General features: G+C 34.6%; 1 protein-coding gene across 1 annotated transcript in view; it reads right to left on the reverse strand.

Annotated features, from left to right (window-relative positions):
* edil3a (EGF-like repeats and discoidin I-like domains 3a) overlaps positions 1–17,945 on the reverse strand; it is a 155,727-nt gene that overhangs the window by 46,350 nt on the left and 91,432 nt on the right. Inside the window, 3 exon segments of the mRNA XM_042724613.1 lie at positions 556–737; positions 12,409–12,500; positions 17,387–17,408. Of these exon segments, the coding sequence (XP_042580547.1) occupies positions 556–737; positions 12,409–12,500; positions 17,387–17,408 (296 nt within the window).

Raw genomic sequence — 17,945 nt, forward strand, 5'->3', positions numbered from 1 at the left:
TGTTGGTATTTCAACAAGGCTTCTTGACTAGATTAATCACTTCTTTCAGCATCCACTAACCACCATAAAAAAACAAGCAAATTTTGAAATTCTCAACCAGCACTAACCAGCATAAACTAACCAGCAAATTTTGAAATAAATATTAATAGTATTATTAATATTATTACTTCTCTTATGTGTATCAAAAAAAAAAAATAAAAAAACATAAAACACACAAAAATCATCAATAATATTACTATCTCAAAACTAAATTACAAAAAACAAATAAACAAAAAAAAATAACACAGCATAATATTTCTAATATATTATTGGTGTTCGAACTCCTGCAGAACCTTCAAAGCAAATAAAAAAAAACAAAAAAAAAAAACAAAAAAACAAAAATACTCTATCAGTGATCATCATTTTCAGATAAACATCATAACAAAAATACTCTATCAGTGATCATCATTTTCAGATAAACAGGCTGACAGCAAGAAAAGATTTCTGTCAACTACAGGTTCATTCACTGTTGATGGATCTTCATCCCGACTTAATCTGCTCATGTCAATCTGTTACCTGAATCCAGGGCCATCTGTCATTCTCGGCTGCGGTCCAGGCGTTCACAAGACCCTTCTTATTCAGCCGGGCAAAGTAGGGGTACCATTTCTGGAGGCCGAAGAGAGCTCGATGAGTGGAGGAGGCCGTTATCTGCTGGTTGGAGATGATTCCACCCTCCATGCCCAGTGGACCGGAACATTCTGCTCAATACACAAAAAAAATTAAAAACAAATGAAAAGTTAAAACTAAAAGAGTACACACAAACAAATGCAAGCATTGCTCAACTTTACAGAACACAAAGTTTTGACAAGTGACAACAGCTTTCAGTACAAACTTGTTATTTGCATGTCATTATTTTTAGATTTTATGTGAAGGTATCATATACTACTGGTCAAAAGTTTGGAATAACATATAGTCTGCATTTATTTGATCAAACACACAGTAAATCTTCAATATTGTAAAAGAGCGGTTCCCTTTCAGTCGGTCACTCTTGACGTCGTTTCTATTTTGATATATTTTAAAATGCAAATTATTCCTGTGATGGCAAAGCTGGATTTTCAACAGCCATCATTCCATGTGTTCATCAAAACAAATGAAATTAAATTGAAAGCGACAGTAAAGACATTTACAATGTTTCGAAAAATCACTGAGTACTAAATGCTTTATGTATCAAGCATACTCCTCCACTGCCTCTATGCTATCTGTGATGCTTCCTTGGCCCAATCCAGAGTCTGCGTCCTTGTTAGAATCACTCTGGGAATCACTATCCTTGCTTGTATGCTTCTCCGAGATCTCTCCAATGGACAAAAATCTGTTACGGAAATTATTTCCTTTCATTTAGACTCTGAGCTGATTTCCAACATCCCACCTGGGGCCATGATTCCACCCGCAGGAATCCCGTTTTGCATATTGTTTTTATTAAGGGCAGTGCTGGCCTTGGTGTTCTCATTTTCAAAATACTAAAGCTCTTAACAAGCCAAACTGTAAATGAACATGTTTCCATGCACTTATAATCTTCATCATTGAAAGGAGTGATTTGTTTCTTCTCAAGGCTCTCTTCCAAAAAGAGAGTTTTAAGGGCTTGTATCTTATTTTTAAAGTCAGCATGGTGTTTTCACAGGCTGCACACCTGCTTGTGTTTAAATACCTATGTGTGAACATTTAATTGGAGAAGCATGAATTCCACGGAAATGTTAAGCAATTAGATATTCTACAAGTCTCAGAAAGACTCTTGGTTCAAAACATCGATTTTAGCTTTTTTTGGCATCTTGCCTCAAAGGCATCCGTTTCTCATCTGTCACTTATGCACACATGCTAAAATCTAATTGGGTGAACAACTTCCACCTAAATTTTCATAAAAAGAAAAGTGTAAAGGAAAAAAAATCAGAATTCCCATATTTGCCAAAACAATGCTTTAATATTTCAGTTTATACTGTTTAAATTCAGCTTAAAAGCTTATAAAAGACATTATTTAGAAACAAATTATATCAATCAAAAAAATAAAAAAAAAAAAAATAAAAACAATAAAATAATAAAACGTCCCAGCAATTAAAATAATAATAATAATAATAATAATAATAATAATAATAATAATAGTTAATTGGGACATTGAAGCCTAGAGTAATTACACACACACACACACTATATATATATATATATATATATATATATATATATATATATATATATATATATATATATATATATATATATATATATGAATGGGGAGGTTAAAAGAACAACATTTATTTGAAATATAAATTTTTGTAACAATATAAATGTCTTAACTGTTAATTCAGTGCATCCTTGCTCAATTAAATTATTTCTTTATTTCTTTCTTTCTTGCTTTCCTTCCTTTCTTCCTTCCTTCCTTCCTTCCTTCTAGTATACAGAACATGGTAAACCTATTTATGCACTATAAACCAGCATCTCTCTCTTTTGTCCCACTGGAATTACCAAGACACTCAGAGCCTCTTTAGCACTTACATCCTTACAACAAACATCCCTCTTTATGCTGCTTACAACCGAACCTTGTCCATTTCCATTTAAAAAGGTTCCAGCGATTAGTCACCCAACTAACAAATCAATACCGGAATGCTGAATCATCATCCTTAACATGAACTTCCTCCAAGCCTTCTGGAAAAGAGAGGATGTTTGTGTGTTTGTTCACTTAACACTGAAATGTGCAACGGCATTCCACCATTACCTCCTGTGGCAAGAGTTATGAGACTGATTCAATTATTCAAGCACTTAGTTTATTAATACATGCTATAAAAATATTAATGTATAGGCTATTAATAATTATTATTATTATATATATTTTTGTTTAAATAAACTTAATTTGCATGCATTTTAAAATGTAGTTAAAAACAGTTGAAAATCAAAACAGAGAAATAAAATAACTGTGGAGGAAGATAAAGGCAGTTTTATCTTCATAACACTGCCTTTAAGAAACATTCTGAAACATTCTGTAACATATAGCTCAGAAACTTGTATACATTATAAAGTTTGTCTTTAAGTAGTCAGAATACATAGCCGTAGTCGTAGATGGATGAGATTTTGAATGAGAACAAAAGGTCAAGGGATGTAAATCATGAAATGACCATCAAAACCTTTAGACTGGACTTTTGACCATAAGTGAGACAACTGCATAATTATAACAGCAGCTGAAATGTATATCAATATGGAGAAATAAATTCAGATTAACTTTAAAACTTTTGATCAAATCTTTAATTCATTTAAAATGACAATTTACATTAAAATTACACTGTATAGCAATTCAAAACCATATGCAATCATTCCATATATATATATAATTATACAGTAGCAAGAAAAAAGCATGTTGTGAACCCATTTGAATTTACTGGTTTTCTGTATTAATTGGTCATAAAATGTCATCTGATCCTCAGCAAAGTCACATTTACTTAAGCTAAAAATGCACAAACAATTATAATGTTTTTTTGTTTGTTTGTTTTTTTTTTTTGCAATGAGTTTGTGAGCTTGTCCTTTGTTGGTTCTGAGCAGTTAAACTGCCTACTTTGGCTTTCAGATTATTTTGCATTTATGCAGCCTTTACAACAGTCACAGTTATGAGATCTATCTTCTCACACAGTGAAAACTCACTACTGCTGAAGAAGAAAACACAATGCATAATAGTCAGGGGTTGTAAACTTACGCATATTGTGTTTGTTAAGCATATTGTGTTTTACTTGTGACTTTGTGAAGATTAGATAAACTTTTATGACCAATTCATGCAGAAAACCAAGCCATTCCAATGGGTTCACATACTTTTTCTTGCCTGAGTATACTATTCATAGGGTTTTGAGTCATCAGCACATCTCAGTGATTCCCATTCTGTTAGTTTCAGACTTTCCACCATACAAATACATGAAATGTTCATGTCCCCCATCTGATCAAAACTGTAATACCAACACACTCGTGTGTCCACCACCTACTACCTGTTCTGAATGCACAACATCACCATAGAATACCAACACACACATAGCATCAACACACAACACCAACACACGCGCCCTCATTTTCCACTCCATTTCTGTGTAATTTAACAATGTTGCTGGGGTTGCAACCCCACAAATACATCTATTAATATTTTTTCAGGATCTATCTCCTCCCGCATAGCAAATACTTTCCTAACAAACACCCTAAATTCCATAAATTCACATACATTTCCGTGTTGATAAACATCTTCAATTCCATTTGGGCTTTGACATTTCCAGTGCCTTTTCTTTACCCCGGGTGCTCAATACAAATATTTACCCAGGCTTGGCACTCCATAGCTCCCGACTGATTCATCTCAATTGCCTGGTGCTCTTTGAAGGAGTCAGAAGTTTCTCTTTTGCTTCTTACTTTTTTATCCCTCAATCACAAAGACAGTTTTGTGAGGAATCAAAGAACAGGCACATCACAAGAGTAAACTTATGACACCTACAGTCACAACAGATTTCTGTTCGCTGAGAATCTTTGGATTCAGAGTTCAATTATGTCAAAACAAAACAAAAAAAAAAAACTTAAAATGCATCCTGTCTCCTTTTCTATCTCTCCCTCTCTCTCACCATGTCTTTTTTTTATACCATACAGATTTTTTTAACAACACAAACATAAAATAAAAAAGACACACAAAAACAACACCATACAGATCTTTTATCATTGTGGATCTGTTGTTTCTCTGTGGGGTATTAATTTAAGCCCAGTGCAGACTGAAAGCAAAACGTTAAAGGACTGAACTAATATAAAAGTGATTCCTCTGAGAAACAGTACATAAGTTTTATCTTATTTTATCCGCTTAGTGGTTAAAAATCCGGTTACTTAGCTGCAGCTTATTGGTTCAAACCTCGGAAGGGGGTTGGGAATTATGTCAATCTTCAATCACCATTGTGCCTCTGTGCTATAAGCACATAACCTCTTTGCTCCTAAAGGGTTGGGATGACACTGTCCCTGCAATAGAAGGTACCGTAGATCGCTTTCATTTACTCGCAAGCAAACTATGACATTCATCTCTCCGTCCATCCATCCATCTGTCTATCATCTGTCTATCTATCCATCTACTCGTCCTTCTATCTATCAGTTCATTCTTCTATCTATCTGTTAGTCCATCCATCTATCAAGCTATCTGTCTATCCACCCATCTGCCGATCTTTTTGTCTATCCATCCATCCATCTGTCTATTCCTCCATCGGTCTGTCTATCCATCGATTCATCCATCCAGCCAGCCAGCCAGCAATTCTGAATCCTGTGTGCAAATTCAAGAACTGGAAGGCATTTTCAATCTGTGAATCATAGTACAGTATGGGTTATTTTTATGACACATTATGATAAGTTTTTAAAGCTTCACAGTTACAGTCATCTTTTTTTCATCCCTTGTCCATCTCCTCTGTGTTCCATGGATAAAAAATTAAGGTTTAGTCACACACACACAAAAAAAAAAAACAGAACCACTGGATTAGTCCTATTAATACTGGTACACAACATTCAGTGTGACTTACATATTGTGAAGCATAAGGACTATTGGCAGCATAAGGACTACTGGCAGTAGAGATTCTGTCTATCACTGTATGAGCATCAGTGGATCTCTCTCTTTCTGATTTTCTCTCTGGCAGTGTTGTGACTTGCGATGACACAAGGCACGGCGTGTGATCTACCATCTTGAATAAGTTGCCTGCCAGCCGCCCACCACAGCAGCAGCAGCGTGCAGCTCTTCTATACTGACCCTCAGCATACATCAACAGCCCAACAGAAAGCGGCCATCACTAATGCTACAGTGTGACAGCCGAATCCATTTCTCAGCAGGCCTACTTATATAATCCATATATTGAGTTGAAGTCCACCTCAATCTTCCTCGCTTGTGCTAATGAGGAAGAACTGGGAATTTAGCTCCTACTTGTCAAGATTAAAAGCGACATAGCCACAAGCATAAAACCAGAAATCAGTTTTGATTATTCATGTTTTTGTTTAATACATGCAAAACATAAGTTAAATTTTAAGGTACAATTCTAAAAGGCTGGAGCAGAACTACAAACCTTAACCTCTAAAACTGCAGCTTGTGAAACTAAAAATAAAGCTATATAACAACATAAAAGTACATTAAAAAACTCACAAAAATTAACATTTAAAATTATATCACCAAAAGAATCAACTAAAGATACCACAACTACAAATAACTTCCATCTAAACTTTCTGTTAAATGAATAATGTCTCAATTTATTCCAATTTGCCAATTCCAATTTGGGACATCTATATTTCTTCTGTTGAAACTAGCAAGTCCTTTGAACACTGAATTTCCCATTTGTTACTTTTATTGAAAATACTGAGTCCTTTGACAAAAAAATTAGGTCTTCAGAACTTTATTTTAAATCTTTATATCTCTCTGCATGGGTCGAACTAAGCACACACGTTTTTTTTTTTTTTTTTTTTTTTTTAAGATTTTTTCATTTTAATCAGGATTGTCTCCTTGCTGGACATTTGATTTTTTTTTTCTTTTTCCTAACACTCCATCTCAACACACACATACATACGAGGCATACAGGTGTGTCCGTCCCCATGTGCAAGTGTTGAGTATCCAAAGACCTTCCTAAGAGCCTCTGTTAATCAGCCTATTAAAAATAGAATGGCAAACATAAATACATAGATGACCATAAAACAAATTCATCCTCTTTTTCAAGTTCACAATTTGCCCTACAAATTTGTCACTGGTTGTCCTGCGCTCACTATAGTCCTCTATGTTATATTCCACTCATTAAGCCAGTGGAAATAGGCACCCATCCATAAACATTTTGTCTCAGGCCCCATGAATTTTAGCAATGACCCTGTCTCCATGCATTCACTGGCACTCTATACTGACTAATGGTTGACAGAGAATAACTGTTTATGAAGCAGAAGGAGCTCCTTCTGGAATAAATAAGCTGCCAAATATTGATTTCAAAACTCTGATGAAAATGATGAATGTTCTCTCAAGAGATGGATTATCTGACTGTGTTGAAACTTTTATTCATTCCACTGACAATTTTTTTTTTAAATTTTATTTCCATTGACGACTGTTTTCCTATTTCCTATGACACACACACACACACACACACACACACACACACGTTGATATTGGTGGTTTACGTGGACTCTTCATAGGCGTAATGGTTTTTATACTGCAAAAAAAAAAAAAAAAAAAAAATTCAATAAATTAGAATGTTGTGGAAAAGTTCATTTATTTCAGTAATTCAACTCAAATTGTAAAATTGTATTAAATAAATTCAGTGCACACAGACTGAAGTAGTTTAAGTCTTTGGTTCTTTTAATTGTTATGATTTGGCTCACATTTAACAAAAACCCACCAATTCACTATCTCAACAAATTAGAATATGGTGACATGCCAATCAGCTAATCAACTCAAAACACCTGCAAAGGTTTCCTGAGCCTTCAAAAAGGTCTCTGAGTTTGGTACACTAGGCTACACAATCATGGGGAAGACTGCTGATCTGACATTTGTCAAGAAGACAATCATTGACACCCTTCACAAGGAGGGTAAGCCACAAACATTCATTGCCAAAGAAGCTGGCTGTTCACAGAGTGCTGTATCCAAGCAGGTTAACAGAAAGTTGAGTGGAAGGAAAAAGTGTGGAAGAAAAAGATACACAACCAACCGAGAGAACCGCAGCCTTATGTGGATTGTCAAGCAAAATCGATTAAAGAATTTAAGTGAACTTCACAAGGAATGGACTGAGGCTTGGGTCAAGGCATCAAGAGCCACCACACACAGACGTGTCAAGGAATGTGGCTACAGTTTTCATATTCCTCTTGTTAAGCCACTCCTGGGGCTTCTTATCTGGGCTAAGGAGAAGAAGAACTAAACTGTTGCCCAGTGGTCCAAAGTCCTCTTTTCAGATGAGAGCAAGTTTTGTATTTCATTTGGAAACCAAGGTTCTAGAGTCTGGAGGAAGGGTGGAGAAACTCATAGCCCAAGTTGCTTGAAGTACAGTGTTAAGTTTCCACAGTCTGTGATGATTTGGGATGCAATGTCATCTGCTGGTGTTGGTCCATTGTGTTTTTTGAAAACCAAAGTCACTGCACCTGTTTACCAAGAAGTTTTGGAGCACTTCATGCTTCCTTCTGCTGACCTGCTTTTTGAAGATGCTGATTTAATTTTCCAGCAGGATTTGGCACCTGCCCACAATGCCAAAAGCACCAAAAGTTGGTTAAATGACCATGGTGTTGGTGTGGTTGACTGCCCAGCAAACTCACCAGACCTGAACCCCATAGAGAATCTATGAGGTATTGTCAAGAGGAAAATGAGAAACAAGAGACCAAAAAATGCAGATGAGCTGAAGGCCACTGTCAAAGAAACCTGGGCTTCCATACCACCTCAGCAGTACCACAAACTGATCACCTCCATGGCACACCAAATTGAGGCAGTGATTAAAGCAAAAGGAGCCCCTACCAAGTATTGAGTACATGTACAGTAAATGAACATACTGTACTTTCCAGGAGGCCAACAATTTTTTTTATTGGTCTTATGAAGTATTCTAATTTGTAGGGTTAGTCTAGTACAGAACACGCAGCTATGTTTTTTTTTTTTTTTTTTTTCCAAGAAAAGAAAAGAAAAGAAAAGGTAAGTGCTAGTATTAGTTGGTCAAGTGTTGCCGAAAAAGATGTGTCTTTAGGGGTTTTATGAATTTTTTTGAAGATGAGTAAAGACTCAGCTGTTCGAATCGCTGGGCACAGTCTGAGTTTCTGTTTATAAAAATACACATGTGCGTGTGGACATGGCCTTAATTAAATTTATTATTATTATTATTATTATTATTATTTTTTGGTAACTTTGTTGGGAACGAAAATTAAAGACTGAACCTTTTACAAATGTAATTAACTGTCCCTGTTTGAGTCCATTGATTTGTTTATAGAAGGGACAAAACCAAGTTGTTCTGTTTTAGCTTTTAACAAGTCTAATTACTCAACACATTTTAGTAATTTAAAACACTTTAAACACTTTAAAACACTAATTTTAAGTCACTGAGTACAATAGAGATGAAACCATCAATTTACAGAGTGCCTTTGTCAACATATGGGCAACTGCAAACATGCAAATATCCTGATAATATGTTCAATATATGCAGTTTATACATATGATAAGCAAGCACGCAAGTAAATGTCAGAGCAAACTGTGGGAACATTTTTTTTCTCATTTAAAAAACAACAACAACAAAACAACAGCAATAACAAAACAAAAAAGAAAAACTGTTGCTGCAGACTTCAGTTAATGCCTCCAACACTTGAGCCAATAGCTGCTGTCTATGGCATACACAAAAGCATGTAAATACAGTGCTGTATAAAGAATGGCCTTTTGATTTGACTCTGACAGCTCATCAAGATGACTTGTCATACAGTGTGAGATCCTTCTAGCAGTATGAAATAATATAGACATGCTGTGAGCTGCATACTTTGTCATTTTAAACAGTGAGAAATCCTGTCATTAGACAACTACACATTTCATTGATAGTCTACTCATTCCCAGCTTTATGCGCAAGAGACTTTGTAGTGCAAGAATATGCAGTCTGAATATGTGAGCAAAGATGATATACAAGTTCATCCAGAATTCAGTCCATTAAAAATTTCTCAACACACTTGCAGAATTTGATATGTGATTTACTGTATGAGGTCTCCCAATCTAAAATGGCCTCCAAAAGTATTTAGACAGTTACTGTAAGAATAAAAAAATTGGATAATAAAAAAGAAAACAAATGAATGCATGAATGAATTAATGAAGAAAGCAATGCCAATGCGACATATGTAACCACATACTCTCTGAATCCACTATAATTTACTGAACAGATTTATTTGATTTTTAAATTTTATTATTATAGAAGCATTCCTAATCCAAAGAAAGAGAAAGTGCGAGAGAGAGAGAGGAACTCTAAACTTTCAACATGCAAATTATTTGCAGTGTGCCAGCTTGCCACACATAATAAAGCAAAGGAGGTGGCAGTGATTCAACATGACAAAAAGGTGAAATGAATAGAGCGAAACTGTCAGTCAAACGACTGGAGGAATTTAGCGGCAATCGATTTTAGCAGTGTGGGAAGACGTGAGTGAAGGCTTTCTGACAGGGCTTTGGTCAAACTCATTCTAGGAAGGTTGTGACACATCTTCCTGGGCTTGGTATGTGTTTTTGTGTGTGTGTGTGTGTGTGTGTGTGTGTGTGTGTGTGTGTGTGTGCTATTATTAGGGCTGTCAATCAATAAAAAAATAAAAAAACATAATAATTGGATTTATAGCATTATATGCTGATTAATCAAATTAATCACAATTAATGCCACAACTAATCTTCAGAAAAATAAAAACCCCAAATGAAGATAAATCATGCACAAATTATGTGTTAATTTGTGTATTGTTATGCACATAATACAAATAAAAAACAAAAATAATTGAAAATGACATTGCTGTGGTAGATGAAAGCATTCTGTTCCATTCTGTTGTGCGCCATCCGGCTGTTTTTGAACACAATTACAATGGTAGAATTAATTGTGACATTTTATTTTTTATTCTTTATTTTTATTTATAATTAAGCACACCAAATGCATGCATTAAATTGACAGTCCAAGTTATTTGAATTTCTCCCATCTATCTATATATATATATATATATATATATATATATATATATATATATATATAGATAGATAGACAAACAGACACATAGAAACACACACAAAATGTTTTTCAGTGTTTAGGAGCTGCGTTAGATTCGGGTCACAACTTATCATTATTTTGGAAGCTGATATAAAAATAAATTAATAAATAAATATGCTGGTGTTTAAAGTAATAACCGTGAAAAGCGAGGATAATAGAGATGTTTGTCTCTATTTAATAAATGTCTTTAGATATCTCAAATAACCCTAAGAAAACTAATATCCCCTTTGATTCGTGGTGATAAGGCATATCTAGTGTGAACAAATGACATTTTCTGTCTGATTCTCTCTCTCTCTCTCTCTCTCTCTCTCTCTCTCTCTCTCTCTCTCTCTCTCTCTCTCTCTCTCTTTGTGTGTGTGTGTGTGTGTCATTCAGTCACACTCCATCTGCCTGCATCTTTCTTTTCGTGCACTGGCCATTTATTCAACAAAACAGCAGCAGCAATATAAATGATTTAGATAAAACAGCAACAATGGTGATGAAAGGTGATGAAATACTACTTCATCAAAGCGTTTGATCATATCTAAATCAAAGCTTTCATACAGCTTATGTTAAAATATCAGCCTGGTACATCAGAGTTGACTACTGAAGTAAGGAGGAAGGTTAAATGACATGAGGTTCCAGTTTTGAATAGTATGAGATGTGTGACAAATTGAACATCACCACCGTGTCACCATCGCCATTAAAGGAATAGATCACTTAAAAATTTAAATTTGCTAAAAAAAATGTACCCTCAGGCCACCCAAGACGTAGATGAGTTTGTTTCTTCATTCAAACAAATTAGAAGAAATTCAGCAGCACATGAATTGCTCATCAGTAGGTCCTCTGCAGTCAATAGGTGCCGTAATGATTGAGAGCTCACAATAATCCATAAATAATCCAGACAACTCCAGTCCATCAATTAACCTGTTGTGAAATCAAAAGCTATGTGTTTGTAAGGAACAAATCCACCATTAAAATGTTCAAACCATTGTTTCTGGCTAAAATATGAGTCTTTTAACCATAATATTGCATTCTCCAGTGAAATTTCATAATCTAGACTGAATCAGAGAGAAATATGCATATATTAAGCATGTTTACAAATGGTACAGTCCAAAACAGTTCTAAACAAGTATGTTAATGGATTTTGATGTAAGAGGACAACCCAGGAAGGGAGCACTAGAGGAAGTGCTATTATGGGTTATAGATCAGGTTTAAAATTTAAAGAAAAAGTCTTAATGATGGATTTGTTTCTTAAAAATAAAAAAATAAAAAAAAAATCACACACAGCTTTTAATGTTGGACTGGAGTCATGTGGATTATCGGCTGTTTGGACACTCAATCTGATAGCACCCATTAAATGCAGAGGATCCATTGATGAGCAAGTGATCCAAAGTTGTCCAAATCTACATCTTTCTATTTTTAATAGTTTATTTACATTTTATTTGAAATAAATCTCTCTCTGAGGCCAGATGCCACACCCACTGTTCCCGTCTCCGGTCACCCTGACACAATGTGTCTTGTGTGTGGGTTTAACTGTCTGTTCTCAGCAGTCCTTGCATACTTCTCCATGGACCCGGTGAAACAGATGCTCTGAACTGTCACAAAATTCACTTAATACAAAGCCCACTGGATGGACTGAGGGAGAAGAAATGGGACAGGGAAGGAAGCATCCATAAAAACAAGAACATGTACTTACTGTACTGGCAGTTTCTTCCCATATATTCCCCTGGGCATTCACAGGAATAGTTCGCAACCAGATCTGTGCAGATCCCCCCGTTTCTACAGGGGCAAAACAAGCATAAAATAAAACACTCAAAAAATAAAAAATAAAAAGGGGGAAAAATAAATCGTTTATATCAGGCTTAAAGGCAATTACTGGAACGTCTCTCATTCAAATGCACTGGTATGAGGCCCTTTATTAGGTTTGTATAGTTTCTTATTTTATATTTGTTTCTCTTCTCACAGCTTAGAAGAACATTCTACCCATGTAATCAAATTATAGTGACTGAAAATGGTAACTATTGATGATAAAGCAATAACACCCCTCACAAGCAAGTCCAAAACACAGAACTCTGTGTCGCATTTGAAACAGACAAAAGAGAGGCAAAGAAAAAGAAAGAAAAAAAAAAATACGAAAAATTAAACTGAGAAATTGTAGGCATGCACAATCACTTCTAATGTTTTCAAGGCATAAAATTGTTATATATAATTATTTCTCTTTCAGAAAACAGGAGCAGTTTTGACTTTTAAAATGAAAACTTAGATGGATAAAAAAAAAAGCAAAAAAAAAAAAAAAAAAAAAAAAAAAACACAAAAACAAAGAAAAATACACAACACATCTCAAAACTTATATCTCTGTGAGATTTTAAAAAACTTTTTTTGAACAAAGTATTTTATGCTCACCTAAGGCTGAATTTATTTGATCAAAATATAGTAAAAAATAGAAATATTGTGAAATATCAATACAATTTAAAATAACTTTTTTTTTTGTTCAATACATTTTAACATGTAATTCATTGCCGTAATGGCAAAGCTGAATTTTCAGCAGCTATTTATTCAGACTTCAGACACGATCCTTTAGGAATCATTCTAATATGGCAATTTTACCATGAGTGACTGGTAACTCTGCAGGAACAATAAAGACAAGTGGCTGGTGGGATTTCGAAATTATCCAAACCGGATCACCCACACATCTTGTTTTCTGAAATTAAATTAATAAAGTATACGTAAAAAATGAACAGCAGCACTGAAGCAACCTGAGGTTAGGTTGAACAATGGTCAGTTTAATTTCACTAACCATTTGTACGGTTAACCTTCTGTTGAAATGACAGTTTGTAGTTTATAGTTAATGAAAACACTTGCCAAGAAAATCAATAAGAATGTAAATTAGTGTAAAACCCCACGCAACGCCCCTGCCAAACACTGCTTTGTTAGGAGTACATCTTTTCTTTTAATAACACGTTTACACTGACACATGATAAGCTACTAGACCTAAGCATCAGCCCACACCATAAGGCCCTCAGAGGGTTTGAACAGTGAGATTAAACCTGCTACTGACAGAAACTGAAATTTATACAGGAAAAGATAAAAAATGATATGTTTCAAGACATACCAAGCTCACCAATGATGGGGGCATCGCTTTAGTATCTACCGCAGCACAGACCCATTTAAATTCAACCCTATCATCCACAGGATACAACAAAAAATACCAATAAAAAAAAAACACCTATCTATTCTACTCTGGGCAAAAAAAAAAAATGAGAAAGAACAGTCACAATAATCCAGCCGTGTGGTCTAGGGAAGCCCTCAGCTCTCTAAGACCAAATGCCAGAAGACCAAACTCATGTGAGTCTGGCCAAAGAAGAAAGCTAAAGTGTGTAACTTTTTGGATGCTAAAGTTCAGTTCTGTCATCATTTACTCACTCCCATGTCATTCCAAATCTGTATGACTTGTTTGGAATTTTGGTAGTTTGAAAATTTATTTTTGTTCACAAAGAAAGTCAGTGAGGTTCAATGTTGGACCCCAACATTATTTAAAATATGTTGTTGTTTTTTTTCTTTCTCTTTTTACACTTTTTCTTTTCTTTTCAAATCTAGTGACTCTCTAGTTCCTGTGGCCTCATGGGATAGAAAACACTGACATTATTACATTTTAAAATGACTATTAAGCTGCATGCACATACTGCCACAATACAATTGCATTACATTTCCCTTTAGATATATCTATAGATAATATCTGTATTTTTATTGTCAGTTTGTTTTTTGTTTTTTTTTTGGGGGGGGGGTGCTTCTACATATGTTCTATTTGCTTTTTTGACATATTTTTGTAAAACACAGTAAGAAAATACACCTTTTTGTTATTAGTCATTTTCTTTGCATTTCCAGTCTGTGATGCTAGTGGCTCAGAAAGGTATGTGAGGAATGTGGTTAGACCACGTTTGAACCAAACTTCATCACAGTAAATAAATATACTGAAGCAAACCATTCAACAAGCAAATGAGTGATGTGTGTTGATGTGTTTGAGGACATGATCTGTGGAAATAAGCCTTAAAGATGATCCTGAAAGATTTCATAACTTAATAAATTCGAAAATGTCATCAAGGAGCTGAAAGACTTAGCTTTGATGTTTGGAGGATAAGCTTCCATTCAAAAGCAGCCTCGATTTTGCTAAACTTATCTGGCCTTATAAATCAAAGACTTAAATCCTGCTCATATTTTCGGACACTGAATGCATATGTAAAATAAATCCATATATCTTTTGGCTTGAGATTAATATATCTTTTGAACTAAGTCGTTGCCATTACTCATGTACTGTAACTTACATAAATTTCATTTGTGCTCCTATATGAATACAGTATTTTGGTAGAACAAGCAACTGGTTATCTTCAAACTACTATTTTAGTACAACAAAAAAAAAAAAAACAAATCATAAAAAATACCACCAAATTAGAAAACTATGCTCTAAGCACTTCTCTCCAAACAAGTGCTTTATTAGCATGAGTGCACAAACAAGCCCTTGTCAGACATAGTGCCATCGTCATAGCAGGAGATTGTCACAATCACAAGGATTATGTTTTAATTAATTCAAGTGAGAGAGGCTTAACGCTCTCATTAACTATCATTAACTTGACAAACAAAGACCTGAGAGCACACTGCTGAAAACATCAAGGGCAAATTATCATTAAGTTAATAGCTACTTCAAAATCAAAATTGGCCGCTAATGTTTGCTTTTACATTTTAAAAATCTGTTGATTTGTATATATCATTAGGAAATAATAATAATAATAAAAAAAATAATAATAATAAAAATAATCTTTATACAGTACATTAGAGTTCAGCCTACTATGAAAATTTTCTTTCTGATATCAGACACATGTTATTTTATACACGTTTGCCTATTTGAGGCTCAGAAATGTGCCCCAAGTGAAGTGAAAGAAAGAGCACAGGATAGATGGGCTTCTGTTAATCCTTAACTATCAACTTCACCTAACCACACCGATATTTATGACACATGGATGAATTATTCTGGCAATATTTGTATCGAGTTCCTAGGGGACACTGTTACAGACCTTCTAAAAATAGTACACCATCTCTGGATCCAAAAACAAGCAAAAAAGATCTGTGTAACCAAAAGGAGTGGATGGAAGTTGTTTCTACACAAGTAAGCTAAAATTATCACCAAACATTCAACAGCACACAAATCTAAACTGCCTAGTTTTACAGAGAAAAATGCAGATGCCTATGAATGGTTAAATGACTGTGAAAACTTTGGAGGTGTTGATGGACTTGATCTCCGATAATTTGTTTCAACCATTATTCTGAATTTGACTAAAAAAGGCAATTTTCTCAGCTTTTTGTTTGAAATGTTTTTTGGTTGAATCTTACCCATATTAAATTGTTGATAAAAAAAAAAAATATATATATATATATATCCAGGCCTGAGAGAATATGAATCTCTGTGCCTTTAGTTCAATTCAAATCACGACACAAGAACACACTCATTTAACCTTTCAAGCACAGCTACAAAAAACACTCAAATTATGGTACCTTCTTTCTCAGCAGAAAGTATTAAAAGCTTTATCGTTCACTCAAATGAATGTGGGGCGTGGGCTGTGGTGATGGTGCGTCGCACTGCGGTTTGCGCTGCACATTCACTGTAATTTGCTACAATTAGACCTTGCACCTGCAGTGGGCATTTAATAACAGACATGTTTCAGCTCCTTCTTTATTGGAAGAACTCCTGCTCTTTGTTCCATTGTGTTCACAGAAGCATTTGAGACAGATAGATGATCAGGTGGCATTTGGAAATTCAGACAAACACGAACACAAAAACAACATGTCAAATTTATATGGACCATCCACACTGTACATCAAACCCAGATAAAAAAGGCAGCTTAAGGAGTGAGACTTTAGATCAGAGAGGGGCAATTAAATCTGTTGTGTGCGTGTGTGAGTGTGAGATTGTCAGCGAGCATGAGAGTGTGTGTGTGTGTGTGTGTGTGTGTGTGTGTGTGTGTGTGTGTGTGTTTGGTGTGTGTGTTTGGTGTGTGTGTGCTTGTCAGAGCGCGTGCGGGAGAGAGAGAGAGAGAGGATTACCTCAAGGGAAGAGTAGCTAATCCACACAGTCGGGGAGACACAGACACTGAGAGGCTCAAGGTCAGGTAAACAAAACTCTGCCATACCTGACATCAAGATCCCTCAACTAGAAGCCATCGGAGTCAATTAAGATCTGCTCTCTGACCAAACACTCTCATGTGAGCTGCACTACCCTGAGACATGGTGAATACTAAAAAAAAGAAAACATGCTGCTACAGAATTCATATAATCTCTAATCAGAAAGAATAATAATGATGTAATCCCTTAAGGAAAACCTCATAAATTTCACATGTGGATGCTCTAATTACAAGAGCACATCCAACAACCTCCAAAATTCACTTTTAACCCTCAACCACCATTTTCTGCTTGTGATACCCAAGAACCAATGGGCTTGAAAACATACTTAATATTTAAACATTGGGGTGATAACTGATTAATTATAAACAAAATTTCAACTTTGACTCAAAACACACACACACACAAAAAAAAAAAAGTTACAGTGCTTTCCTAATTTTTTTTCTCTAAAATGCATGATCTTTATAAATTAGTCCCTCAAAAAGGAACTATACAAAATAATGTTTTATTCACATTCTTCCCCATCTACAGTTCAGGGCCTTCATATTTACTATTTCATATTTTATATCATCTAATCAAAATTTATTTTTAGATTTAATAAAAACAAAAAACACCTAATAAAAAACACATATTAGATATACATAAAACATCACATCCCAATACAGATTTACACACAACAGCCATAGACAGAGCATCTGTTTTCATCAGAGGATGAAGGTTAATGAGAAAACAACATTACAGAATGTAACCTATATCAGTCTCTTTTTAATTGCATCTCGAAATATTACTAAAATTATAGAAGTTATTCTTATGTTTACTTATATATATATATATAATATATATATATATATATATATATATATTATATATATATATATATATATATATATATATATATATATATATATATAAACGGTAAAGATTACACTAAAAGGCCTTTTATTTGCTAAAAAAAAAATATAATAAAAATAAAAATGTGGGCAATAGATTGTGTGTAACATTTTTTTTTTCCTTTTCCAAAGTTTTGATCATGTGGATATTTTAGAGGTCAAATTCATGCAT

Source organism: Cyprinus carpio, chromosome B5, assembly GCF_018340385.1.
Source record: "Cyprinus carpio isolate SPL01 chromosome B5, ASM1834038v1, whole genome shotgun sequence".
Lineage (NCBI taxonomy): Eukaryota > Metazoa > Chordata > Actinopteri > Cypriniformes > Cyprinidae > Cyprinus > Cyprinus carpio.